This window comes from Corella eumyota, chromosome 4 (genome assembly GCF_963082875.1).
Source record: "Corella eumyota chromosome 4, kaCorEumy4.1, whole genome shotgun sequence".
NCBI lineage: Eukaryota > Metazoa > Chordata > Ascidiacea > Phlebobranchia > Corellidae > Corella > Corella eumyota.
In genome coordinates this window covers 10,695,108-10,722,980 of record NC_137493.1, presented here as the reverse complement: position 1 = coordinate 10,722,980, position 27,873 = coordinate 10,695,108, and the positions used below count along the sequence as shown (strand labels likewise).

The 27,873-nt window shown below is 29.5% G+C and overlaps 2 protein-coding genes across 3 annotated transcripts; one reads left to right on the top strand and one right to left on the bottom strand.

The window, feature by feature from the left end:
* Positions 1 to 1,062: 1,062 nt before the first annotated feature.
* On the top strand, positions 1,063 to 6,375 carry LOC145751491 (uncharacterized). 2 transcript variants are annotated; one of them, XM_082567662.1, is made up of 8 exons: positions 1,063 to 1,232; positions 1,441 to 1,488; positions 4,067 to 4,156; positions 4,666 to 4,794; positions 5,259 to 5,303; positions 5,574 to 5,603; positions 6,058 to 6,111; positions 6,225 to 6,375. In XM_082567662.1, the coding sequence occupies exons 1-8, from the start codon at positions 1,118 to 1,120 to the stop codon at positions 6,239 to 6,241; spliced, it is 528 nt and encodes a 175-aa protein (XP_082423788.1). In that variant the 5' UTR covers positions 1,063 to 1,117; the 3' UTR covers positions 6,242 to 6,375. The 2 variants fall into 2 exon arrangements, with proteins under 2 accessions (XP_082423788.1, XP_082423789.1); XM_082567663.1 differs by lacking the exon at positions 4,666 to 4,794.
* An 855-nt stretch (positions 6,376 to 7,230) lies between these two features.
* LOC145751490 (sodium leak channel NALCN-like) lies at positions 7,231 to 24,072 on the bottom strand. Its single transcript, XM_082567661.1, has 40 exons — positions 24,029 to 24,072; positions 23,608 to 23,790; positions 22,972 to 23,055; positions 22,437 to 22,573; positions 22,043 to 22,171; positions 21,624 to 21,763; positions 21,259 to 21,401; positions 21,048 to 21,152; positions 20,802 to 20,905; positions 19,979 to 20,096; positions 19,592 to 19,816; positions 19,152 to 19,283; positions 18,613 to 18,708; positions 18,074 to 18,178; positions 17,906 to 17,985; positions 17,398 to 17,596; positions 16,867 to 16,967; positions 16,649 to 16,709; positions 16,316 to 16,397; positions 15,750 to 15,901; positions 15,409 to 15,578; positions 15,248 to 15,340; positions 14,758 to 14,929; positions 14,023 to 14,143; positions 13,708 to 13,829; positions 13,098 to 13,275; positions 12,771 to 12,913; positions 12,477 to 12,543; positions 12,038 to 12,158; positions 11,855 to 11,966; positions 11,360 to 11,493; positions 10,844 to 10,976; positions 10,386 to 10,513; positions 9,738 to 9,852; positions 9,418 to 9,547; positions 9,069 to 9,205; positions 8,580 to 8,773; positions 7,955 to 8,105; positions 7,671 to 7,890; positions 7,231 to 7,599 (listed from the first exon to the last, which is right to left on the bottom strand). The coding sequence occupies exons 1-40, from the start codon at positions 24,065 to 24,067 to the stop codon at positions 7,457 to 7,459; spliced, it is 5,199 nt and encodes a 1,732-aa protein (XP_082423787.1). The 5' UTR covers positions 24,068 to 24,072; the 3' UTR covers positions 7,231 to 7,456.
* Positions 24,073 to 27,873: the final 3,801 nt, after the last annotated feature.

Genomic DNA, 27,873 nt, shown 5'->3' with positions numbered 1-27,873 from the left:
ACAAATTAGAAAAAAGGGCGCAGTATGGGTACGTTGACGTTTCCATGTTTACCTCTCTGTGTACCGAAATAAAAAGAAATTTCATAACGATTGTGTGCGTACTGGTACTCGTACAAACTTAATGGCACTTGTTTAAAAGATTTACGCCTTGCTTTGTTAAACTTTGTCAATAAAAGATTTCTCGCGTTGCATTGTTGTTCGAGTTGCGAAAGGCGAAAATTAGATTTTTTTTTGTTTTTTAAATAAACTATGATCGGCCGTTGCGTAGTTACTTGTTGTCCAAGTGCAAATGTTGGCGTGTAATGTATGTAATCAGGCCCTCTATTTAGATGTTATATTATGTTCATTTTAAATGTAGGATCGCGTGCTTATGTTGGTTTTGATGGTATACAAAGGGTCTCATTTATTTAGAAAATTATTACAGTCATGTATAAAGTAAGCAAGGGTAGACTTGTTTTTAAATGTTATGTTTATTTATATAAGAAAAAACTAACAATTGTTACTTTTTAATTTTTAATCTAATCTAGAGGTATCTCTAATTAAATTATAATAAATGAAGTCGTTTTGTTCCCTAAGAATGTGGATTGGTATTGTGTAGGAGGGAATTCGACACGCCCGTAGTTTGTTGAAGTTTTGTTTCCACAATACGATACGGATCATATTCCGTTAATTCACTTTTTTGATTTACGCAGCTTTTTTATAAAGGGGCATTGTTACGCGACTTCTTTATTTAAGTCTGATTTCATAAGCGAATATACAGCTAAACAACCGGACGCGTAACCAAGCCATTGTTTTCAGAGCCAGTGTTCAGGCTTTGTTGATGTGAAGTGAGATAGAGCTTAGGACTTGTAAGAACGCTGTTGTCGCCCTGTACGCAAAAGGCCCTTGAAATATGAAAAGTATTTTGTGTATGTAAACAAACAGACTACAGTGCTTTAAAGTAAATAATGAATAGGTAATTCAAAGAAAAACATTTATTACTTCGCCAAAAATATGGGAAAGGTGATCGTTTTAATAGATATAACTTTATTGTTAAAAATTGACACCATTTTTTATAGAGTTGTTAACTATTTTTCAAGTTGTTAACTGTTAAAGTATATTAATTTAATTTAAAATAATGGGTTGCTCTGGAAGTAAAGCGGTTAACGTTTCTGCTGTACCAAAAACTACAAATGGAACGAGCAGTTTAACTTCGGTTCCGAAACCAAGTATAAAAACCGACACTGTAGCAGGTGAATAATAAAATGCGGATGGTTCATTTATAAGATTTTTATTGCATTTTAATCAAAATTTTAAATCAAACAATGTTTGTTTTTTTTGGCGTTTAAAGATGGTTGTTAATAATAACGTCAGTAAATGTTCTATCTATGTTCCTCTAAAAAGGATGCTAAAATTATACCGTTATACTTCACACTTTACATTAAAAATGTTTTTTTTTAGTGTCTAGCCTGGTTGATGCAGTACAGGCAGAAGCCAACGGAAAAGAAAGTAAGTCTGTGTCGAAATCAAATAACTGCTTTTTAAAAATAAAGCTGTGTTGTATTTGTTATATATGGTGTTAGTTATTTTAATGATGATTTGTTAAAATAACACAAGTACAATGCATAACAAAAATCGCAAATCGCCTACGAATTGATGTAATCGACCTTATAGTATTTAATTATATTTAAAAGGTAAAATATTTTTTTTTGTTCAACCATTTTTTTGCTATGTTATAATTTTAATGTACCGTTTAAATACGTTTTTGTTTATCACAATAACATTAAGAAGTTAACTCATAATTTTAAAGTACATTTGTGGACAGTTTTATTTAACGATTGGCGTTGCTAGAAACCTTGTTTAATGAACTTTTCACTTGTGTAACGGTAAACTTATTCGTTATTCGGAAATGTTATTCGGAAATGCCAAATGCGTTATTCATTTTCAGCTAATATATAATTTATAAAGATGATTATTGAAAGTTTCGTTGTTTAGATATTCGCGAAAACCGCACACCTGCTATATTTGACAATAACCCTTTTTTGTTCCTAATTTCGCCAAAGTACAGTGTTTACGAAACATTAATGCGTTAAATGGCGCTTTTACACATAAGGGTAATTTCAAAGCATTTTTTCAATACGAGTATAACAACATCATGTTTATGGTATCTTTTAAAAAATAGGTTAAAAACTCACAAAATTATTAATCTGAGAGTCAGTTAGAAATATAATTTTTTTTCAATTTAACATTTCGTTTATTATCACATTTACATGACCGTTTGTTTCTATTCAAGTTAGCGTTGGCCGTGGTATTACTTTACTAGCTTACGGCGGCCGTAAAATCGACCCAAGTTACCGCGCGTGTGTTTGAATTTGTTTTGGTCGTTTCTATTTGCTCATACATTTTCCGAAAAAGATTAACCTCAGAATTGGGAGCGGCGTTTGATTTAAACCACGGGGAGGCATACCGACCTAATTCTAGCTTAAAATTATTGATTTGGTTAAATAGTTTTTTTTAATGAAGCAATAACATTTTTCACTACCTGAACTTAATGTGCTAAAACTACGCAATCAAATCTTTTTTTAATTAAAATATTTACCCTTTTTTTCCAGATTTGTCAAAGCATTAATACATTTTTTTAATCACTAGGCGGTTTTGTTCATTTTAAATAACAAGCCATTTGGTAACGATTATTTATTTATAAAATCTACTTAGTAAAGTCAATAAGCTACGTATGTCTTACATATAGAAAAATATACTACATAGTCAACTGAAATATCTCAACACAAAAGGTTGACAAAAATCACAAAACATAATTGTTCCGTTTTACACAAAAGATACAAAATTAACAGAGTTGGGTAAATATACTGATTCATAATTCTCAGCCGCTAGGAATCGTGCATTTTGGGTTGCTTAACCATTTGATATATTATATACACAAAAACCAAAATTTAAAAACCAACATTTTACCGAAATTTAGGTCAACATCAGAAAATAAAGGGTATTTCCCAGGGAAGGGTAAAGGGTAAGAGAAGGTTAAAAATTAAATGGGCCTGTATAGGTAAAATGACGTTGAAAATATATAAAATTGGATCGACTTTTTAAGCTTAATCGTGATTAAAAATTAAAATCTATGTTATTTTAAAAACCGCCAATGTTTACTCCTTTACAATTTTTATGTAACCATGTAACCACCAGGTTGACGTTGACAGTATTGGGATTTACGACATTTCAGCATATAAAAAAAGTTAATAGTTATTAACATACCCGTCATATCTTTCCATGTGGTAATGTAAACCACCCAATTGTAAATAGATTTCGTTGTATTTTGGTGTTTTAAATTTAAATGCATACTACTATTATTCTATTTTGTTTAAGCACCTTCCTTTTTTTCTATTTAAGGCGTAAAAATTGGGCGTATATACTACAAACTTTTTATATAGTAAAGTCATGTATTGTGTAGTTCAAACACTATACGTTGGCATGGAAACAGAAACAAACTTACGCCAAAGATTTAATTCAAATTTAATTAAATGTGCGATTTGTTTATTCAAACCATTCTCATAAATGTAATATTCTATTTTATTGTATTTTATAATCGGTTAAAACAACTGTTATGTTAAAACTGCGCAACATAAACATTATATATTAACAATAATTGATAGGTAGATTTATTTGTTTTAATGTAAATCTTATCTTAAATGCTTTCAATATAAAAATAAATTATATATGTACTATGACTAAGACTTCGCACTACTTTTATTACTGCCATGTCACCAAAAACCATTTTACCATATAAACATTAGACCTATAGGCTTACCTCGAAAATGCTGTTTAGCCGGCAACAAGTCAAATTTTATTAATTCTTCGTTACCGTAACCATTTTAGCAATTTCTTCTTAAATCAAAAAAAAAAATACTGAACCAAGTTTAGGTAAAATGTCGTTTGCAAAATTGTCCATTCGGTTTAATGATTTCGGTAATATGAACTTACAACTTTTTAGCCTGGTAACATTGCGTATTCATTAACTTTAAAATTTAATAAATAGCACTTTAATTTATTTTTTTATTCATGTTTTCACGCTTAGCTGGAGAACACGTCCCAGCAGTTGAGCCAGAAGATTGGAATCCCGCTCAAACAGAAGAGCCAAGAGAACCAACTCCACCTCCTCCAGCTCGTAAGTTTCTCTTACTTGTAAAAACAAAATTAAACAATGTAAAACTTTTTCTGACATTTCTTTAAATCCTTTTTAACTGTATTAATATTTAGTGAATTTATACAACACTTAAACTTAAGCAAATTATTAACATATTAAAACAAGTAATATGATGTTCGGCTAATTAGGATTATTATAGGAAAAGTACTTAAAAGAACGAAATAGTTTTTTAAAGATTAGATAAAAAGTGTTGTTTAATTAACATTTTGTAGAAACGTATAAAAACTAGCCGCAAAAAACTTTCAATGAGTTTCGTAAACAGACGCGGTTTATGTCGTGAATATTTAATGATACAAAGAGATAATATCTCTCCCAGTGGTAGACCTAAAAACAAAGACGATGTTTATCTAAATTAAAATAGTTTTTACTGTAAATATATAAGTTTGGTTTACGCAATTTAAAATTTGAGTTAATTTAATGTTGTCAAATACACAAATTGTTACTCGGATTGATCTATGTGTATAAAACAGCACGTACACCAACTCCAGTAAAAGTTCCAACCCCAGAACCTGAAAAAGTGCCTACCCCTGAACCTGTAAAAGTACCTACTCCCGAACCTGAAAAAGTTCCGACACCGGAACCCGAACAGGCTCCCGCAGGTTGAAAAAACGGCACCGTAGTGGTTACGTGTGTAGTCAATGGTGTTTTAGTGGATTTTGTAAATAACTGTAGAACGAGTTACACTAATTTGTTGTTTTTGCATGCATCACAAACGTAACAAAATACAATTGAGCACAAACTCGTTAACCAAGTAAAAACCTCTCCTACTTTCTATAGTTTTAATATACTTAAATCAAGATCCAAAATAAGTTCTATATTTAACTTTATATTCGTAATTAAATAATAAATTAAATAAATAAACTGTTGTTAGGTACCAATGAGTCTGTAATTGTGTTATGTTTCACTTGTTTGTGGTTTATCTGTGCTGTGTTTTTTTTATCGTAAAATCATTTGCACTAGTTAAAGAGTAGCTTTTTTACATCTATTTTTAATTAAATTATTTTTAAATCTCAAAATTTAACATATTGTATCGTCATTTTTTAACCAATAATATGTTTTACAGAAGTCAAGCCAGATACACCTCCACCAGTACAGACTGAAGAGCCCGGTAGGAAAATTTAAATGTTTTTTAGATTAGGTGTTTTGAAAAAAAGGTATTGTAAAAGTAAAGCAGTAATCCTTGTTTTTGTTATAGTTCGTTTTTTTAGTTTGTTTTTCTATCTTTTTAAAATATCAAACTAATTATCTAATAAGCATTTTGTTGTTGTTACCTTTTTATGCTAAACCTAAAAAAAATGTCAAAAGTCCCACCTTATAGACCAGGGAGTCAAGTAAAGTTTAAACTACTTTAGAAAAATTAAAAATATGCTTTTTTTAGCTCCTGAACCAGAATCATCTGCAAACACAGGTTAGTAAAATTATACACGTTAAATTATAAATAAAAGTTATAAAAATATTTGAAATAAGGCATATCCCTTAAGCATAAAAAAGGCAGTTTTACTAGGTAAAAGTAGTACCACAAAGTATTTCTAGAGGTTTACTGATTTGATTGTTTTGCTCTTGACGAATTAGTTTAACTTGTGACAAAAACGTGTTTACGAATCTTCAACTGACTACTTGAGGTTTTTAAAAGTGAATTTGTAAATGCGCTTCAAATTTAACCACAAGTAAACACTAAAAGTTCTTGAAAATAAAAAGGTTAAACAAATTACAAAGCGTTGCCTTTTGCGGGTGTATGGCCAAGTGTTACTCGTACAAGATCCTGTTCGTTATTACTAAAAAAAGCTTAAGTCTTTTTGTGGTTGTAGTTTTAAAACATCCAGTTTAAACAGACTTTTATTCACTTTAAACCTTGTTTACAGAAACGGCGCAAGAAGAAACGACTGAGCCTGCAGCCGAAGCGCCCCCAGCGGAAGGTTTGTTTTCCTAATAACAAAAATGAAATAAAAAAACATAAATCCGAATTGGTTAAATGTTTGGAGGTTTGTTTTATTTTTCGTATTAAAATTAAGTTTTATTTTGCTTTTAGAACAACAAGAATCTTAGATATCCAACCGGTGTCCTTTCAATAATACCAAAATATTACATTCCGTCTCAAAATAATCAACGTATTCTAACAGTAGTTCTAATATTATTTTTGTCTTTTTAAATTCAATATATTACGCTGTATATTTGCGTGGCTTTATTAATTGGCTGTTATTTAAAACATGACTTTTTCGTTAACTTTTTCAACTGTGCGTTTTTATAACTGTGACGTTTTTGTTGCACTTTTTTTTACAATATTATTAACTTCAAAAGATATATTTTTTTATTTTTTTTATATTAGTGTAAATTGTTATGGATAGACAGTGTTTGGTGCAAAAAAATTAAAATATCTTATTTATGTTTTATTTTAAAAAAAATTCTCATTATAAATAAATTAACAGTAACACTTTGAGTTATCGTATAATTGGTTGTTAAACATTTTAAAATATTTTTTACCGAGTATATATTTGATTATTTAACTTGACAATACATAGATTATTACTAAAACCGTTGTTATTTAAAATAAAATACCTTTGTTGTAAATTAATGCAAAAAAATTATTTCTTGATATTACTTTTGTTTTGTTATACAATTAAGTAGTAAAAAACCACTTTAAATTTATTGACATTAAAAACCAAAGTTTGTAATTTGGATTATGGCAGTTAAAGTATGATTTTATTTTGAAGTGAATACCATGAATAAATGCAGAACAATTTGTTAAAAAATTGCAAATAATCAATCTTAGTTTTTAAAAGGTTATAACAATTTTTGTTTAATTTAAGTAGAAATATAATGTTATACAAACATATTTTTAGGCTTTTGATTGATGACAAAGAAGCCTGCTTTTAACAATTTTTTTAATGTCAGGTATTTAAAACTGCTAAAGGCCGCCTGAGGTTGCGTCGACATTATAGGTATTACTCTGTGTTTAACCTGTGGCGCCATCTTTTTCATATTCTTAATTTATAAACACCGCAAATTACAGTGTTCCAACCTGCCGTGTACTTGCGTTTAAACTGTTATTCCATAGGATGCACTCTGAATTCTTTAACTAACTTGTTAATAAAATCGATTGTATTTGAATCGGTGTAGTTCTTAGTATAAACAAGCGGTATGTATTTTAGAAGATACAACATTTAAGATGATATCATAACATAAGCAATAATGTCACAACACTAACAACGACAATATCGCAAAACAAAATTTTATTTATCCCCCCAAAAAAGAGTAACGTCACTAATCTGAGTCGTTCCACCAGGTGTCGGTACAGGTGTTCAATTGCTTCGGTTTGCTTTCGTAACAACTAGTTGTGACGTCACAATCATCGAACGCTGAACCGTCGACAGTGAACGAAGGTAATCGAAGAATGTTCTCAGAAACTTAACAAAAATTGAAAATGACGTCATATTAGTGTAAAAAATTTTTTTTTTAAATTTTAATAATTACCTACCTGACAAATACGAAGAAGGAGGTTTCCAGATTCCGTGTTTCCGACTTTTTCCGATTTTCTGATGTTTCAAACTACACGAGAACTCTGCCTCCTCCACGTCTTTTTCGTCGTCTGTGACGTCATCGGAGTCAATCTGTGACGTCACGATAGTAGGTTGCTGAGTGGAAGGGATCACGTGATTGTTGGAAAGTTCGGTTGAAAAATTGGGTTTCGATTTTTGCTAAAAATTAAAATTATACATACTGTTTATTTTATCTAAAAGACAATATATAACTTTCTCTTACCGCTCTGTATTTTCTAACACATTTCTCCAACCATTTTCTGATCGTCTCCTTAGCAACATCTTCCTCAATCTCCGCCTCCAACTTTGATCTCATTAGCAACTCCTCCAGTTGAAGACTTTTACGGATGTCGACGCTCCGGTATGCTGTCATCCTGAAACAATTTTGTAATAATGTAATTACACAAACCGGTACTTTTATGTTTTTCCCACTGCTGGCTAGTTTTATTAATCTACTAAAGATTTGTGACAAAAGCCATTTTATTAAAAAAAACGGCGTTGTGTAGTGGTTAAAACACTTGACTTCATAACTTAAGGTTTTTTGCTCGATTGTCATTATATGTTGTAGTGCTTTTAAGTTAGATGCTATAAGCAGTAAGAACGCAGGCCAAGCCTTAAATCCAAGAATTTATTACCTTAAAGGCAACTTGAGACTGGGTTTGGGTACGAAATTTTACCCTATGTTTAGGCCGTAAATTCGATCTAACTAAATCAAAAATTTAACTAAATCATCTAATTAAATACAATATGCAGTTGAACAAAAGTATTCAACTGTTTATTTAATGCAGTAAAATGCCACTTTAAAAAACATGTTAAAAAATACACAACTTTTTTAATAACAAACTTACATCAAAACATCATGAAAAGTTACAACTAAATCATCGTTATTCTTTAAATTCGACGAATTTCCGTTTACTCCATTTTTATTTCCAGTGTTTCGTCCGATTTTTTCCATCTCATAACACATGTGTTTAAGTAATATGTGATCCCGCATTGTGTCGATTTTTAAACGTCCTTTCAGCAATCTTAGCAAGGTAGCAACCTAAGGTTGAATATAATAATTTTCTATTATAACTATATTTTTGTGCATAATATGCCAAAAAGTATAAAACCTTTGAAAACGATTAGTTTAACCAAAATACCTGGGTTAAACAAACACTGTCACTTTATTTGCATTAGATTAATTTGTGATTTTGTAAAATGACCAATTATAGCATATTTATACCATTAAAACATAATCCCAGTACATTTAAACCATTAGTACAGCAATAAAAAATTTAAATCACCAGTTAAAAATTGTCGCTAACTTAAACCATAAGTATACAATCACTGCTTACCTTGTTAACAGGAATTGTTCCCTTTCTTCTAACATCGACCATATTCCAAGTAACTTCAAATCTGTGCAAATCGTTGTAACTAAACAGAATATCCTCATCCAGGGTATAAAACAACGAAAAGTTTTCAACAATGATTGCTAAAATAACGAAAGTGAGATTGTTAGTTTAATTTTAATTTATATTTAATAAGAGATCTATAGCTGGACAAAGCAAAAACTAATTTAAAACCAAAACGTTCACTTTTTGCAGAACAATAGAGAAGAATTGTACTTATAAAACTTGTAACACAGTTAAACCACCATTAGGTTATCAAGCCAATAAACAAAACTTCGAAACTTTGAAAACTCACCAACAAGCAGGTTTAACATGATGTAAGCAATGATGACGTAAAAGCTACAGAAATAAATCAAAGCTGCTGTGATATTTCCACAATCTGTTTCCCAATAATGCTCGCCAGGTGTGCAACGCGGTGGTTGAATCTAAAAAAGTTAAAATAAAAATTTAAATCACTTGTACTTCACGGTTCTCGGAAAACTTGAGTAAATAAAGTACAATTTACAAAAGAGAATTTGCTAGGACCTTAAAGTATACGAGATTATTTCTGAAAACCGTAAATTTAAATATTACTAAAATTTAGGCGTTTTTAAACTCAATAATACAATCACATACCATACAGTCGTGCATAATCTTGTTCCAATCCTCTCCGGTTACAATTCGAAACAAAACCGTCACCGCTAGAGGTGCTGTTGCAAAGTTGGCATGACGATCAATGTTTTCCCCATATCTACAGTTATTTTTATCATTTAAAACATATGCAAAATTTAAAAATAAAAAATGTTAAAAATATTAACATCGCCTGAACTTTGAAATCAGAACCACTGGTCAATAGGTAAGCTTTTTAACAATGGTAATATGGTCGCAACTCTTAACTCATAATATTTGGCCGCGTTAATGTACCCGCACACAACAAACACATGTTTTTTTTAAACACTTTAAGTTAGACATGCAAACATTAATATATATATATATATATATCAGCAACTATTTTTTTTATTTTATATAGAGAATTGCCTTATGTTTTTTAATCAATCCTACTCTATGAAAACAATAAGGCGATATAAATGGTATGAACTCCTGTTCAACCAACACCTATTTAGCAGCTTTTATTATAGGGGCAATTATATTTAATTGTAACCCAAACTGCCAATGTCAACTCGGGACTTTGTCGGGGTAAATAATGTTATTTCATGTTAAGGTCGTAAAGTCGATCTTTTTGCATCGAGGAAAAAAAAAAAATAAATAAATAAAGTAACTTACTTTACCGTCCCGAACAACACAACCCCGGCATAAGCATAACAAAGTAACAAAAGAAACATCGCAATAATGATAAAAGTTGATCTGTACACGCTTACTGCCACAGTCATTAACAACATCTTTAAAGTGGCCTTAAACAAAAACAGGATTGGTAAGAGGGTTTATATTAGACTTGAATTTATTTAATTATATTTTTCAATCTTAACTTGTATTATTTAAACCTTTACACAGCCTTATTTTTAACCGGTTGGTTATAGTCTCTTAAAGGACTAAAAACAAAAAACTTCTGTTTAGCTCAAAACCAATCCACAGGTTAAATATCTAGCAAAATGCCCCATAATATTCAAAACTGTCACAGACAGCTTAAGACTGGGTAAGGGTCAAAATGTTCCACATTAAGGATAAAAACATGTAACATTACTACAAAATTAAAGCAACAAAACCTTAATAAAAAAACTTACATGCTTTCCACAAATACTAAAGAACCTGAGCACAATTAGACACCATCCTGAGCTATATACGCTTGCATTTTCTTTTTTAATAACGCAAACAATAACCCAGATAATATCCATCATTGTCACTACTATGTCATATCTGCAAGTAAGTTTTTTTTGGTATAAAAATGCTATAAGCTATAGTTATGGTGTATTAAAAAAGAATATGTGACTATACAGTATGATATTATTGGTTTGAGTTTTACTGTGTCACAGTGCCCTGAAGGAAAGCACAATAAATAGTATGACTTCTGTTAATTGTAAGATCAAATAACTGACAATATGTTAAAAAATATCTCAATCTGCCAAAAGCAACTCGACACTGGTTTAGGGTAACAAATTTTACCTTATTTAAAGGCCATAAAAATAGTCTTTCTCATCAAGGATACTGTTATTTTCCGAAAAAATGTGTTGGTTCACAATAAATTACATAATTTTTTTAAAATTGTTTAACAACAAAATGTTACAAACAAGTCAACACACCTGTTTCTCCAACTACTCAGCATTCCTTTAAAAGTCATTCCAATTGTTTTGATAACAATTTCAAGAGCGAATATAAAGGTGAAAAATATTGAAGCATTTAACAAATATTTTGCATATTCTTCTGTAGATTCCCACTAAATAATAAATTAAACGTTTTATAAGCACAACTTTACTTTAAAATAAAAAAAAGGTTTTTAGTTTGAAACCCCAAAATTGTAACATCTTTAGGTAAGGTGTTTTTTTTAATTTAGTTTTTATAACAGCAATAAGAGTGGCAATAAACAAGAAATACTTTAATGGGGTAGAAAAAAAATGACAAAGTCAAATTCAAAATCTAAAAAAAATTAAAATTTTTAATAAAGCTAATTTTTTTTAGTCAAGTAACATGATCAACTTAAAACTAGGTCGAAGTAACAAATTTAACTAAAGTTTAGGAGGTAAAATCAAACTTATCACATTGATGACAAAAGATTTATTAAAAAAAAAAAAAATTACCTTCCATGACAGCAGTAGTGATCGAATCATGACACAGCACGCAATAAAAACTTTAAAGTGAGGATTTTCAGCAAGATCGTACATCCGAGCTCGTAAACATTTACCTGGAGGTCTAAATAAATCAAAATTGAATAGAAGACAAAGTTAACTAACAGAAAAATTAGGAAGAAATAAAATATATACCTTGGAGGTAAATGTAATGGTTGAGCAATCTTTAGTCTACTTTTTAGATCTTCCCATCTTCGTTGGTCGACAGTCAAGAGTGCTGTTCCTTTGTTTTCGTTGTAGTTTGCAATCACAACTCCTGTTTATAAATAACAGAAAAAAAAAAAATCATTCCAAGCTGTGTTTGGTTATAAAACATTGTATAACTACTACCTGGTTTAAAACAATAAGTATGTTTGTAAACAGCCCAATATAAAATAATAAAATATAGAAAGTTATAAACTATGCAATGTCTGACTTCCTTTTTTTTAAAACCCTACAGTTGGTTAGCCCGTTACAAAAAGAGAATTAAAAAAAAATTGACACTATTTTTAACTTCAAAATTTAACATACTTCACATAAACAAAAAACCAAATAAAACGAACATCAACTTTCAATTTAAGTTAAAACAACTCACCAATAAACAAAGTTAACCCCATCATACATCCTAGAAACACAAACAAGTGAATGTAGATTGCATGAGCCTAAAATTAAAACAATGTTAAAGCTCAAGTTAACTTTTGCAGTTTATATTGGAGAATATTGACAGAAAATTAACTTGTCATTTGGTTCTAGGTTCAAAAAAAGTTTCTTTCGCTTAAAGCACCTCACTTAAAAACAACAATTAACCGCAGGCAACTTAGTACCAGGCCAGAATAACCAATGTCGTTTCAGATGTTTCTGCTTCAAACTAAAATAATACCAAACTCACCGGACCCATTCTTTCCACCAAAATATCTCTGACTTCGATCCAACCTTTCAGTGATAAAACTTCAAACAAAGCCAACATAGCATCTCCTATTGTGTCAAAGTTAAAGTTTCGAGGGTTTGTCCAAACACGCGGAACCATAAAACCTGAAAAAATTAAGTAATTATTGTCACAGCACAACCAATTTAAAAGTAGTATTTAGATTCTCATTTTTTAATAATTACAATTTTAAGATATATAACTGCAGGACAAATGACAAAAAAATTTTGAAGACCAATTTTATTAAACAAAACTGCTGTAAAAACTTATTTAGTTTAAAGTCTTTTATACCTGGGGGATCAACATCAATGTTCAAGGAGTTTGAAATCCAGACATGTTGAAAGAAAATTCCTCTACAATCTTCATATTTTGTGATCTTCCGATCATTGCATGCAGCCAATTTTCCCCCATAAATCTGGACCCCAAAACTTGCAAACACAAACATTAATGCAACCAATAATATTCCTACCTGAAAATATGTTTAATATAAGCCAAATACATAAGATGAAAATATTGTAGATCATAAAAAGTGTGTTTTTTAATTTAAAATTATTTTTTTTGTATTTATTTATTTTCGATGTTGCAAGCACGGTCTGAACTAACAAGAACATTAGTTATTTTAACTTAGTCTTAAATCAACTGTAGCAGTTTGGAATATTATAAATTATAATTTGCTATTAATAAACCTGCTGATTGTTTTTTTTGTAGGCAGAATTATTTACCACCTTACGTAAAGAGTGCTACAGGTCAATAGCAGTAAGGATTAAATCAAATACCCCATGTGGTTTAACCAATTGTTTTAACTACTACACCAGGCTGCTATCTAAATTATTATTTTTTATTTTAAATTATCAGTAAAAAATTAAAACATCCCATAGTTAAAGTTGAAAAATGATCTTACCATTACAATTTCCTTAATACTTCTAAATAACTCAACAACAACTTTTCGAATTTGTGGAACAAGTTTAAAAATTTTTAGAGGCCGTAGACATCTCAACACCATCAATGCTTGGCCAGTATGTCCTAAAACATTTATCAAATTCGATAAAAACCATTCTTTCATTTAAAATATTTTTTACAGGTACCAGCACCAATTTTTGTTTTTAGGCAGTTAAGTATTTGTAGAAAAAATATTAATTACCCCATCTGAATAACAAGCTAACAAATCTTATTTTAACAGTTAAAAACAAAAAGTTTCGTTTAGAACCCAACAAACCTGTAGAAGATTGCAGAGAACAGACAAAGATCAGAGAAATTAGAAAGATCGCAACATCCAAAAAACCTCCAACATCTTTAAATGCTGGTCTTGGGGTAAACAACAAACCATTCGCAAAAACCTAAAATGTTGACCAACAAAATTGTAACCCAATTACCCTCTTTTGACACCTACAAATCCATTAGAGAATACTTCCTGCTGGTTTTTAATTTAACCGCCAGTGTGTTGTAGTAGTAAGAACACTTGCTAAACCAAAAAAAGTCATGGGCTGCTCTTATGCTGTAGTGCCCTTCATAATTATCGGGCAACTTTAATCCAAAATATCCCAAACTGCCACAGGCAACTCAGGACTAGGTCAGGGTAACAGTTGTTACTCTATGTTTAGGTTGCGCATTTAACCTTCCCACATTTAAGATAACAATATATACAAAAAAAAATTGTATTAAAAAAACCTTTACCAGCAATTCTTTTTTTAAATAAATTTTTAACTTTGAATATAAAAAAGATGACATCATGGCCTAAACAAAAGGTAACCTGTTTTTACCTGGACCAAGACTTAGCAGGTTGGGATATTAATAATTATTGTTAAGTGTATTTCTGCTAAGCAGACACCAGAGGGTAAAGAGATTAAGAATAACTTTTTTTTTGATATTTTTTCTAACTAGCTATTAACTAATGGGGTTGGGTTTTATCAAGAAATATGTAATCACATAAGTCATCAAAATAGTAACTTACCTTAACCAAAAGTTCCAGGCCAATAGCAAACACAAACACATATTCAACGACCTTCAGGGCTGGTGTGTTGTGGATTCTTGTTGTTGTGGTTTCCAACATCATGCATGAACATGAAGCAACAGTGACTGAGATCATCAACCAATCCAGGTAAGTGACTAATCCTAACAACTCACTAAAACACATTGTTAATATGGTCCTTAATTGTAAAATGTAAGCCATATAGGTGGAGTGGTTAAACATTTGGCTATAAAACATTGAGCTATGGGTTCAATTTAAACTGCTCTTATGTTATAAAGCCCTCAAGTAAAAAGCTATAAACGATACAAACTCTTGCCAGCCCAAAAACAATCAGCACCAAAGTTATTGGGCAAAATGCTAACAAATACATCAAAAACTGTCAAGTTTTTAACAACTTTGTTGGTTAGGCTGTAAAATCATTTTTTTACATAAAAATAAAGACCTCTAAAAAAGTCAAAAAGTAACGACTTACTCTAAAACTTGTGTGGTGACTGATTTGTTGACATCACTTGTAGATTTGTTCGTGGTTTTTCCATATTGGGCACTAACAATGTATTTGCACAATCTAAAAAAAAATTCGACTGATTGTTAAGCTTACTTAATACAAAATTGTGCTTAAGATGAAAGTAGTACCTTCTAAATTTGCTTTCCCTTTTAATAAAGAGCAGAGGAGTGTCAAAAAGAGGATGATTTTCGCGTAGTTCTTGTTCTTCTCGTTGTCGTTTCAACAGAGCTTGTTGTCGCTTTAAGTCAATCATTTTAAAGTCAAGTTCATGTTGAGCATTTCGATCAAATAACGAATCCTTAAAAAATGTTTTTAATAGGTTTATTATTTTTTCAACTAATTTGTGATAACCAGACCATAAGTTGCACCATTTTTGAAAGCACAAATTTTATAAATAGGTTTGCTATATTTTCACATAACTTTCATTTCAGGTGTTTGTATAATTTAAATTGTATAAAAAACAATAAACCTGGTGATTAGAGATTGTATCTTCTTCTGCATCTCTTCCGTCGTTGTTTAACATTCTCCTGTTAGTTAAGTTGAAAGTTCGATCTCTTCTGATCAGGTTCTGAGCACTTAGAATCGATCTTCTATCACCTCCACTACTTCCAACTGCGGTGTCTGAAAGTGAGTATTGTAAGTTAAGTATGAGAACACAAACTGTAAGATAGTAATAAATTTATAATAGTCTTTATTTCGAAAAATACTGATTAAATAAGCTACAAAAATACCCTTAAAATATCTTTTATAGATATTCACAGATATAACAGACAACCATTTGACCAAATTAATTTCCACTCAAAACCAAAATTCCGAAATTGAAATACACTCTATTTGGGTCAACTTTTTTCAAAAATTAAAGGGTATTTTTAACAGATTTGTTGGAGTAATGAAGATGTAATGGAAAATGTCCCAATTTTAGTAAAATTGTGTATTCACGCACTTGTTTTTTTTTGTTAAATGTTTATTCGGTAAAATGGTTTTCTATAATATGACAGTAATTTGATTTTCTAATGCATTATCGTTTTAAGATACCTGTAGATTGGTTAGATTGGGAACATTCTTTAATGAGTGAATGAAGAATATTCGGACGATTTTCAACACTGTTGTTTGAGTTCTAAAACAATTTATTAAATTTGTTAAAAAAATGTTTTTGTACTCGAGTATATAGACATTTGGACAACACCTTTATTTTAGTCATACAATACTTAAGCATTGTTAACTGTATTTTGAAATATTTATATCCAAATAAAACAACTTAAAATTATTTAACATTTATAAAACAATTTATTAAACTTAGTTTAATGTAAGAATTAAAATTAACAAGTCAGCCTTACAAAAAAGGATTTTTGTAACAAAAAGTTTTACCTTGAAATAGTTAAAAAGTGATAGTAATCCTTCATTATTTCTTCGCCAACAAAATCTTGTTCTAGTAAAGTTAGTTGAATATTATAAAGCAAAATATTAATGTTTAATTTAAAAAAAATGAGAATTTAACTTATGACTAAATGTTTTTACAATTTTTAAATAGCAACAATTGATAAACTCTTAAATATAACATGGAACAAACACATAAATATTATTACCTTTCATTCAAGTTAATTCCTTGGGGTATTTCTTTTAAAATTTCAAAGTTTTTAAAACTGTTTGTAAGACCATCATTCTGTACAGCAAGTCTTGTTGTAAACTAAAGTTTAATTTAATTTTAAATTTTTCAACAATTAGAAACATATTAGATTCTTTAAATTTAAATTTGTTATTAAAAAAAATTAACAAAAAAGCTGGTGACATGATGTAGTGTGTTGGTTAGAACACTTTGCTTCAAACCATAACGTCATCGGTTTGATTTCCACTGCTTCTATGTTGTCCTACTTCTGAGTAAAATGATATAAGCAGTATGAACTGCAGTAAGCCCAAAACCTATTAGCAATCATCAAGCAAAATGATCAATAATATTAAAAACTGACAAAAACAACTAAGATTAGGTTGGGGTAACAAATGTTACCCTATGTTTAGACCATAAAATTGTTTTCCCACATGAAGAATAAAGACATAAAATAATAATATAACAGTATTTATTTTTGAAATAAATACATTCATTTTAATACAACACTCACAGCAGTAGAAGACACTATAGCAGTTGAGGTAGCAAAAGTGTCTCGGACAGGTAGTGGCAAACCAGCTGCATGACCAACAATTTGTGGCCGTGACACAGACACATTATCATCAGCATACTGGCGCAGAAAACTTTCCCGAACTTGGGGTGAGAAAAACTCATTCGGCATCCGTGATAATCGAACCATTTGTGGTTTGTTGCTGAAGTGCAAAATAAAAATTTAAACATTTGAAGTTATTTTTAGATCAGAAGTTTTATTTGTCCCTCATGTTAAAAGTTCAACTCTATAGTCTAAACATAGAGTAACTTTCATTATCCGGACCCAGTTCAGTGTTGACTTTGGGAGTTCGAGATATTAGAAATTATAATTGCCCAATAATTAAATTGCTGATTGGTTTTGGCTCAGCAGGAATTTTTATTGTTTAGAGCAATTTCAAGTTATTAATTACACTTTGTGTAACAGGTACATTTTAATTAGAATATTAAACAAGTAAGGTTAAAATATTTACGGAAATTTGTCGAAAACTCTAAGTCTGAACGGAAGTTTAAAATCAACACTGGATTCATTCACTTTCAGTTGTTTTAATCTCTGTTAATATTAAGTTTAAACAATATTATTATACTAGTACTTTTCAATAGCTATTAAAGTTGTTTTTATTTTAAATTATTTTTTTTACTTTTAAACTTTCGTCAAGTTCCAGGTTGTCTAAAATAACAGCTACAAACAAACTTATCATCACTGTGGTAACAAACAAGTGATATAATATAAAGTAGATAGATACCTAAAAATAAAATTGACCAAGTTAGTTAAAAGAGATAACCATAAACATTTTAAATTTTTTCTAAGCTGAACACAAACTTGAAACACTTGAAATAATTTACAAAAGAGTGAGAACATAGTGTTATGGTTAAAAAACTTGACTCTTCTACAGGGGGTTCTGGATATGATCCCATTGCTTCTATACTGCCCTTAAATAAAGCGCTATAAGCTTTGTTATAGTCACAAACCAAACGTCCGTGCTTTCACATCAAAGATAAACAAACACAAAAAATAAATAAATTAGAGTTGTGCCAATTTTACTCAATATTCTATTTTTGGCACTACAATTAACAACAAATGTTAAATAAAACTAGTTTGATTTGAAAGTGAGTTTAAATCATCAAGATTAATGTTATCAAAAAATGATCAATATATTGACTAAGTTGAATAACTTACTGGAATATAGGTTTTGTAACCGACCAATAAGAGAGCAGCGTGCATGACATCAACCCAACCCTCTTGTGTCATTATCTGAAACATTGACATGAAAGCCTGCAACAGTTTAAATATTTAGCAAATCTTTTTTTTAAACAAAAAAAAAGTTTAACTATAATTACATTTGGTATTTAAGTATTTTGTTATAGTTATAATGAAATAGGGGCATTTAAAAACAGATATTCAAAGCGAAAACCAAGTCCACATAATGACAACGAAAAATTAGTTGTTTAAGGTTATATTTGGATTAGTATAAATAACTTACTGAACACCATATAAGAATAAAATAATATAAAAAATTGAGGAAATAAGATAAAAATTAATTTTTTTATTAGATTTCATTTAGATATGTTAGTTTTTCTATTCTTCACAGATACATTTTTGCAGTGATTTCGCTTGGCCTCATTTAATTTTATTAAATATAAATTTAATCTTTAAATATCTTTTTCTGTTATTGATCGTATTGATTAAAGCCAAACTTAGTAAGACACAAAACTTACATTGGGAAAAGTTGAGAAAAAATGAAGTTTGTCAACATAGCATAACATCTGTAAACTTATTGTTGAAGTAAGTGTCAAAATACTTAACGTAAAAACAACAAGTAAACCAATCTTCTTTGCTGGACCAAAAATCTAAAAAATAAAATACAATTAACGTATAATTCAGCTTAATTTGATTTTACATCTACAATCATTTTTAGCTTTAGATCTTTATTAAAACTAGTCTCACCCTGCATCTCCTTAATATCGTTTGTATGTAAGAATTTACCCACACACCACAAAAGGCATTTTTTATTTTGAAGGTTTTAAATTAAACATAAATCAGACATAATTTTCTTTATTATATAAAGATTTCTAAATGTGAACCACACATCCTTTAAAAGCTAGAACTCAAAACTTTTTTTAACTAGTATTAAATACATTTATAAACAAACTCAAACCTTGTGAACAAAATTTTCCAAAGTTGGAGATAACTTAACAAGTCGAATTATTCTCAATACAGAAAAACTTCGCAGGACTGGAAAAGAGTAAATTGTTGTGTTAAAGGTTGTCATCAATGCCAGGAATGCTTCATACTTGTAAATATTTCGTTTAAAATAACCTTTAAACCCATAACAAATAATTTTCATCACTGCTTCAACATCGAATATTAGAGTAAAAAATAGCTAGAAAATAAAATTTTAACTAATAATAAAAAAAAAAAAATTAATTTTTTTGTTATATTTAAACCTAATATTATTATAATATTGTTTTTATTAAATTTAAATTAATTAAACAATACAAATGATTAAACTAAATAAATTTGCTCTAAAAGCTTAAATTTTTACCTCAGCAATTCTGAAAAAGTTCCAGGGTCGACCTTGATTTGAAGAAAAGTCGTTTACCGGTGAAAAAGCAGCGATGGAAACATTTAAAACAATTGCAACCAACATTGTTAAGTGAAACCTAGGAATTAATATGGTTTTAAAAAAATTTAATTTGAGCTAATTTTAGTTTTTTTTTCTGTATTCTTTATTTTACTTGTTTTTCTAGAACCCAAAACCTTTTGGCTCACATCCTTATGTTATAACCAGTATAGCACACTATCTGACAACATTCTTTTTTATATAAATTACTAGGGATGGGCTGAAATCCAAATTACTCGGATTCGACGAGCCCGAGTATTTTGTTGCGATACTCGGCCGAGTCCGAGTACTCGGTTATGACGTCATTTAAACGTATATAACTGTTCACAAGAATCTTTCCCGCATAATTTTAAAATGCCAAATTTGCCAAAAAACACGTATTTATGGATTATAAAAGGTTTAACGTTGACAAAACTACCTACCGCTGATAGGAATGTCATTTTAGGTCCAAACAAAAATGTAAAAGTCTCAAATTTATTATGCGTAAAATTTTACTATGTAAAAAGTGTATTTGTTGCGCAATTGTTGCCTAAATAACGTGATATATTTGAGAGTAGATTATAATTTATTAGAAAAAGGCAAAACTTTTTTTATGTTTAGTAAATCGTATACGATCTTAAATGGCAAATTATTACTCGGCGTCCGAGTACTAAAAAATGCTCGACGAGCACGAGTATTAAAATATTCCTAATACTCGGGCCGAGTACTCGGACTCGGATTCGATTGGCACATCCCTATAAATTACCATCTTGATCTTAATGCCTGTCTCCAAGTGTTTAAAGTTCCTTTCTGCGGTTTTCCTAGGTCGATTATTTTCCACTTATTTTGTTCACTTTCACTTCCTATCACCTGAAAAACAAAGTAGAAAAGGGAACATGAAAACTTACTCAATTTTATAAAATTTTTTTTTTGGTTTGATGTAGCATGTATTGTTAATTATTCAAGAAAACTTTTATTTTTATATATAAGAGAAATTGTTAATGAAATCAACCTGAGTAGCAAATAGCGAATGATTTTTCTTTGTGTTTCCCCAAATATTATTCACTTGAACCCGAATCTCAGCAAAAGTCTCGATAATTACAGCAATAAAAACATTCTTAAAAGTCATTTTTAATTGATTAAAATATTAAATCTAAAATTGAAAACCATTAAATTAAGGTTAAAAAATTAGAGTAAGAAAATAATTAATCTTAAAGTCTTACCTTTACAAGCCAAGCCAGAAAAAAAATAAGAGTGACAAAGTAGAGGTAACCATGCCAATCCTGATAACTATCAATATTCTTGTACATCAAAAACACCCAACCTTCCTGACTTGCTGCTTCGTAAACTGTCTTTGTGCTGATGACTTTCATGTTAAATTAATTAAGTTTGTAGATTAGAATTGCATGCAAAATTGCAAGCAAAAGATTCTTTTAATATATAAAGTTATGCTACATATAAAAAATAATTTACAGTTAGTACACCTGTAGAAAACGATTGTCTGATATCATTTTTACTAAAATAAATTCCAGTTTTTAAAATGGTTAATTTACTAAAAAATTTAAAGGATTACAAACTAAATACTTACAAATATTATCGAAGCCTCCAAACCCTTTTTGTTCTATCGTCAAATCGAGATGCATACAAACAAAATTAGGAGGACAAACTGAAATGTCGTCAGGTGAACACAAGGTGTCTGGTATTGCAAGGTTACTTAAGGTCACATTCCTGTAAATAGATATTTAAGATCAAACTTTTAAAATCAATTAAAAATTAAATTGTATAGACTTTAAAATTAGGTGTACTAGTTGATTGCCAGCACTACAAGCTGCGTCATAATTATCATAACTGGGTTGCAACTGAAACTTGCCTGTAATGATTTTATCTATACACCACAAACAGCAATACATTCGTATAAAAACGACTTAGCTCCATTATATTTAGATTTTTACAAAAAAAGAACACTTTTATTTATATTTAAACATATAAAAACAAAAAAGATCTCACTTAGGATCAGTTCCATTTTCTGCGCAGTGAAATGACATTGCTCCAAATAGTTGAACCCCAAGAAGTCCGTAAAGTAAAAGGAAGAAAAGGAGAAACAACGTCACTCCCCAGATTTGGTGGCCAGCTCGACTGTGTGTATTTAGAACATATTTAATTTAAAAAAATTATTTAAAATAATATTTATATAACACAAAAGTTTTTTTATAGTTTAATATTTAAAAACTAAAAAGATTATAACAGTTCAATATTTAAAAACTAAAAGGACAAACAGGAACAACATAGACACAATGTAATTATCAAATACACTAACATACAATAACAATTTAAATCAACAAATTTCTCAACATAACAAACACAAAAGCACAATAACAACAACAACCCAAAAGAAACTCACACCACAATAATAGCGAGCCTCCCACTCTCAAATTGAAAGTTTAAATATTGGAAACCTCGCAACATGATTAAAGCTCGAGGGATTCTCAACAACCCAAGTGGGAAGTTTGTTGCCCCGATAACACTTATTTCCATGAACTGTGTTTAAGGTTGTGCAAACAATTAAAATAGGTGGGTTAGTCTTAATGTTTTCATCTATTCTAGATGTAATTCAAGTTCCCAAAACACTTTTTTGAAACTTACTAAATGCAAAAGGACGTCACTCTGGTAGATTGTGACTTAACAACGAGAATTAATACAGATTTATTTTAGTGAATTTTGTATATATACATTGTTTGCCAAAAGAAACCCAAGCAATACTTAAATAATGTTTAAAGGCAGTCACTAATAAGGTCTTAGTTTAATGAGCACATATGCAATTTTGTGGTTCTAAGCAAAATTTTGTTTGTTAAAAAGTACCAAAAAAAGTGTTTTAAAGTAAGAAAACAAAAATTAGCAAAAAAACAACCTAGAATTATAACTATAAAAGCACAGACCTGTAGAATGACTGAGATCCAAATGAACACAACCATAAGTCCTTCAAAAACAAACCACCGTGTTTTCATGTAAGGGGTATCCCCCTAAATAAGATATTTGTTGTTTTAGGCAATGCTAAATTAAATTTTGAATATTGGCTAAACTAGTTTTACTGTATATGAATATATTTTCTTAGTTCAAGCTTAGGCCAGATGTTGTAAGTTTAAATGTAATTTCGTTAAGCATCCCTGATAAAGAGAATGCCCAAGATTTCCAATTCAAATACCGAATTTATATTGTTTGGACTATGAAAAAATTCACACAATTTAATTCAACTATTTATTAATTTTTAAGGTCAGTAAATTAGGATTCTTTAGATTAAAATTATGATGGTAAAAAAAATAATTGCAAGAACCGTAAGAAAAAAAGCTTGATAAGGATTATTTATTGCAAATATAAAATAAACATATATAACTTATCATTAGTCATTACATGAATGTGTTAGTGGTTATAGTGTAAGAGTCTATAAGATTAGAGTACGCTATAAAATACATAGCCTATTTTAAAAACCTTTAAAGTTATAAAAAATTTGGAAAGAGCCCTAAAGTTGAAAAGTTTATTTAAGGACTGTAAACTACAAATGATACATTTCTTACCTTAATAAAGCCTTGATCTTTAACTTTATAACAAGATTCCAGCGTTAAAATGATGCCGGTAATAATATCAACAATGAGGGTGATGTACTTTAAAGGGGGAAACACCTCAAAAGTTTTTGGTGTGTTGCATGCCACTGAGATAAAACTTATGATGATGGAAAACACAAATAATTTGTGCACAACCTTGAATAAAATAATTACGAAAATTACTATTAAAAATAAATTATTGAGTGTGGCAAAGGTGTTCTAAAAAATACTGCAAATTTTAAAATAAAAGATTGCTTTATAAAAATAAATTGTTATGTGTTAAATCATTACAACTTTTTAACCAATTTTAAAATAGTGCAAAAAATACGAAATAAAAAAGTCTAACTGTCTAAGACTCAGTTTTCAAAGATATAAAATAAAATAATTCGTATACCTGATTGTAAATCCATAACACCGCCTTGTTTTCCGACATTTTATTCTCTTATAATAAAACGTACTGCATGGCTTATTTTAAGCTAAAACTAATTAAATCAAAAATCGATGAAATATTGATTAGCACATGCTGACATTTGCTTGTTGTTCGATATGCGCAGTCATGCGTTCAATTACGCAACATTTTAAAATTCTAAAGGCGGGTTCACTCATGTATAACATTATTTAAAAATAAATATTTTTCAGTTTTTCTATTTAGACAAATTGAAACAAGTCTATGTTAACACAAATTATTTTAAACAAATAAAATCAAAGAAAAACAGAGACTTTTATGTAGAAGATGTTTCTTCACTTGAACATGATATAAATTGAGATGGAAAATCTAATATTATTTGTGTTAACTTTAATTATGGTGCTAGTTTTATATTTTTTAATACAAAAAAAGGGAATAATAAAATTTAAAACAATATATTTGTCTTTTTTAATGGGAATTTTTTGTATGTAATATATTAAAATATAAGTGTATGTCCATATACGCTATTAAAAATTAATTTTAAATAGTGTTTTGTAATGTGTATGTGTATATAGGCTATTAAATTTTAATTTTAAATAGTGTTAACAATTTTTTTCTATCGTATCGAATTTTTTTGTGTACTTTTAATTTTGTTTGAATCGCTAACTCTGGTTTGCTAATCCCAACTAGTGCGATTTCGAGATCTAATCGCGAAATTTGTGACGTCACTATATATCGAAACTTTAGAATGCTTTAAAATTATTAATATTGCATTTTTTTAGTCACTTATTTAATATATATCATATTATAATATTTTCTTTTTACCAGTTAAACTTTAAATTTTATGCTTTTTAGGGGTGGGCAACCAACGGGCCGCGGGCCAAATACGGCCCGCCAGCTGATTTATGACGGCCCTCGATACTCCAATAAATTTGTATATTCATCTGGCCCGCAACAAAGCGCGGAATAAAGTTTTATAAAGTCGTTACATTAAATTAATAATAAGGTCAAGTATAACGTTTGCAACCTTACGCAACTATCACATTTTAATTATTGCGTAACAAGGAATCTTTGTCACACTTGAAGTAATAATCTCATTCGTTTTTTGCGCGCGAAATTTTTTGGGCAACAGGAAATATACTTTGAGTAATTGTTTTTGATTTTTCAGTTTATTTAGTTTTATACAAAACTTAAGGTTATTTAATCTATAAAATCTAAGCGAAGAAAAGTTGATTTAGAATACAGAAAGTTTTAAGACAAATGAACTTAAAAACCAAAAATTTTGCCCCATTTCCATTATTGCAAAAGTATACTGATTCAGACTCGACGTTGCACAAATCTTTTGCTACGTGTATACATGATTTGGAAAGTCAAGTTTCTTTAGGATTTTCTGAATTTAAAAAGCATGAAAGAGATTTTGAGAATTTTTCGTCACAATTCGATGTAGGTGTGGAGAATGTTCCTGAACGATTTCAGATGGAGCTGATAGAGTTGCAAAGTGGCGATAATCTTAAGGCGAAATTTTACCTAACAAAATCCGCGATTAGTTTTAAGTTAACTTTCTTTCTAACTCTAAGTACACCAATTTAACGGACCACGCAAAGCAAACGGTGTCGCTATTTGGTAGCACGTAAGTATGCGAACAACTTTTTTCAAAAATGAAAAACACAAAGAATCGATTGATGACAAAACTAACTGATGTCCATCTAAATAATGTTCCTATTATTAGTACTACAAATATCCCTCCAAAACCATGGTTTACTGACAAAGGATAAGCAAAATCAAATGTCACATTCACCTTTAAAGGGCCTGCGACATTTTTTTCAATTTTAAATTAAAGTTGTGAAGCGATGTTATTTTTAAACATTTCTAATGTAAACCCTTTTTTATTTAACCATAACTTGTTAAGGTTTATAGTTTACTGGTCCTTTAAATACAGAATAAGACAGTACAAGGAAACTAAAAGTTGTGGGTGTAAGTATAACCCAGTAGTTTTTATTCAAACTGAATTTTTAACATTTTTATCAGCTAGGTTCAAAAAATAATGTAAATTACTTATTATCTGATTTATTTCTTTTTTTCATATTGAAAAAAAAATTTTATTTGGTAAAAGTAATATTTACTTAATATGATGTGGGAAGGTCGACTTTATAACCTAAACAAAAAAAAGTTGCCCCAAAACCCAGTCTCATGTTAACTTTAACAGTTTAATATCAAAGGTGTTACAGCATGGGTGCAGTAGGGTTAGAACCGAGGATTTTATGCAGTAAAGCCAAATGCTTTTACCATTACAACATACTTGCCGGTTTTATAAAAATTTATATATTTTTACCTTTAATATCAAAAATTGAGTCCTGTGGTAGACTCAAAAGATTCGTGCAAAATACATTGTTTTAATGAAGTTTTGGATAAAGGAATTGAATTTATGAAAAAAGATTACAACAGTTGCAGCGCCATGATGATATTTGTGAATTTTTGTGCAAGTTCCAAACCATGTAAAAGAAGGACATCAAAAAATGTGCTAGGGATTTAGAAACTGCTTTTACTGAAACATCTGTAAAAAACAACAATGAAGAAGTACTTGTTACTAAAGTTAAGAAAGACAGGATGGCTACATGTTATGTAAAGAACTAGATACTTTGAAACCAATTTTGCCTTCCCATGTAGACAATCCAGCTAAACTTTAGTCCCTACTGAATTTTCTTGTCAAAAAAACAGAATATTTTTGTAGCCATATGCATTTATTTGACAATTCCGGTCACAGTGGCATCAGGGAAAAGAAGTTTCTCTAAGTTAAAGTTGATTAAAACAAATTTACACTCAGCAGTTTTGCTCTCCTTTCTAAAGAAAATGAAATAGCAAAAACTGTAGACTTTGATAACATTTTAAAGGATTTTGCAGACAAAAAAATCAGGAAAGTACCTCTAAAAAAAGCAAGTTTTAGTAACGTTTTACAAGCTGTATGACTTTATCATTACATACTTTTTAATAAAAAATCTATTATAAATTTTTTATTACATTTTTTTTAATAAATAAGCATTTTTTTTATTAATATTTAAATTTAATATAGTTGTTTCCAACTAGGACATCTAGTTAATTTAATGCAATCCAAACCCTAGTTGCAAATAACTTCCGGTAGTTTTAGATTTACTCCAAAACGTAGGGCCTTACCATCGCCTCTTAAATTGGGCCCCGCATTCTCTAGGGCCGGCCCTGGTTACAATAAATAAAGTACATTTAGTTTTTGAACCGTTTTCAATTAAGGAAAAAGCATTTAATAATAATCTAATAACATTATAGTCTATTAATAAGTGTAATGCTTTTTGTTACTTAATATTTCTGAAATATTACTTTTCAAAGTTTTTATTCATATAATGTTTTTTAATTATGATAAAAAAACACTTTGTTGACTTCCTTTAAATATTTTCATGTTATTTTTCAACATTATTTTTACAATTAAAATTTCTAAAAATGGGGATAAAACCTCTTTATTGTTGTTGATTTCACTCATGCGTGCTTATTTCTTCAAGCGTGACTGTTTATTGTTTTTTCATTATTACCCCTTTGCCTTTTTTGTGAAACCCCCCGGGTGAAATTTTGTTCGTTTTTTGAAGTCAGCAGATTGTTTTAGGCTCGTTTAAAGTATGACGTTCTGGCGGAGTAATTATACACTAAAAAAGGTTGAAAGCTTATGGTAGTTAAACTGTATGCGGTGATCTAAAAAAATAGCGAAGAACAGAAGAAATACCGATAGTGATGTTTTAATAGTTTTAGGTTTTTTATTTTCTTGTGGACACTTGCCGGCTTGTGTTTTTTAAAGTTTAAGTTATTAC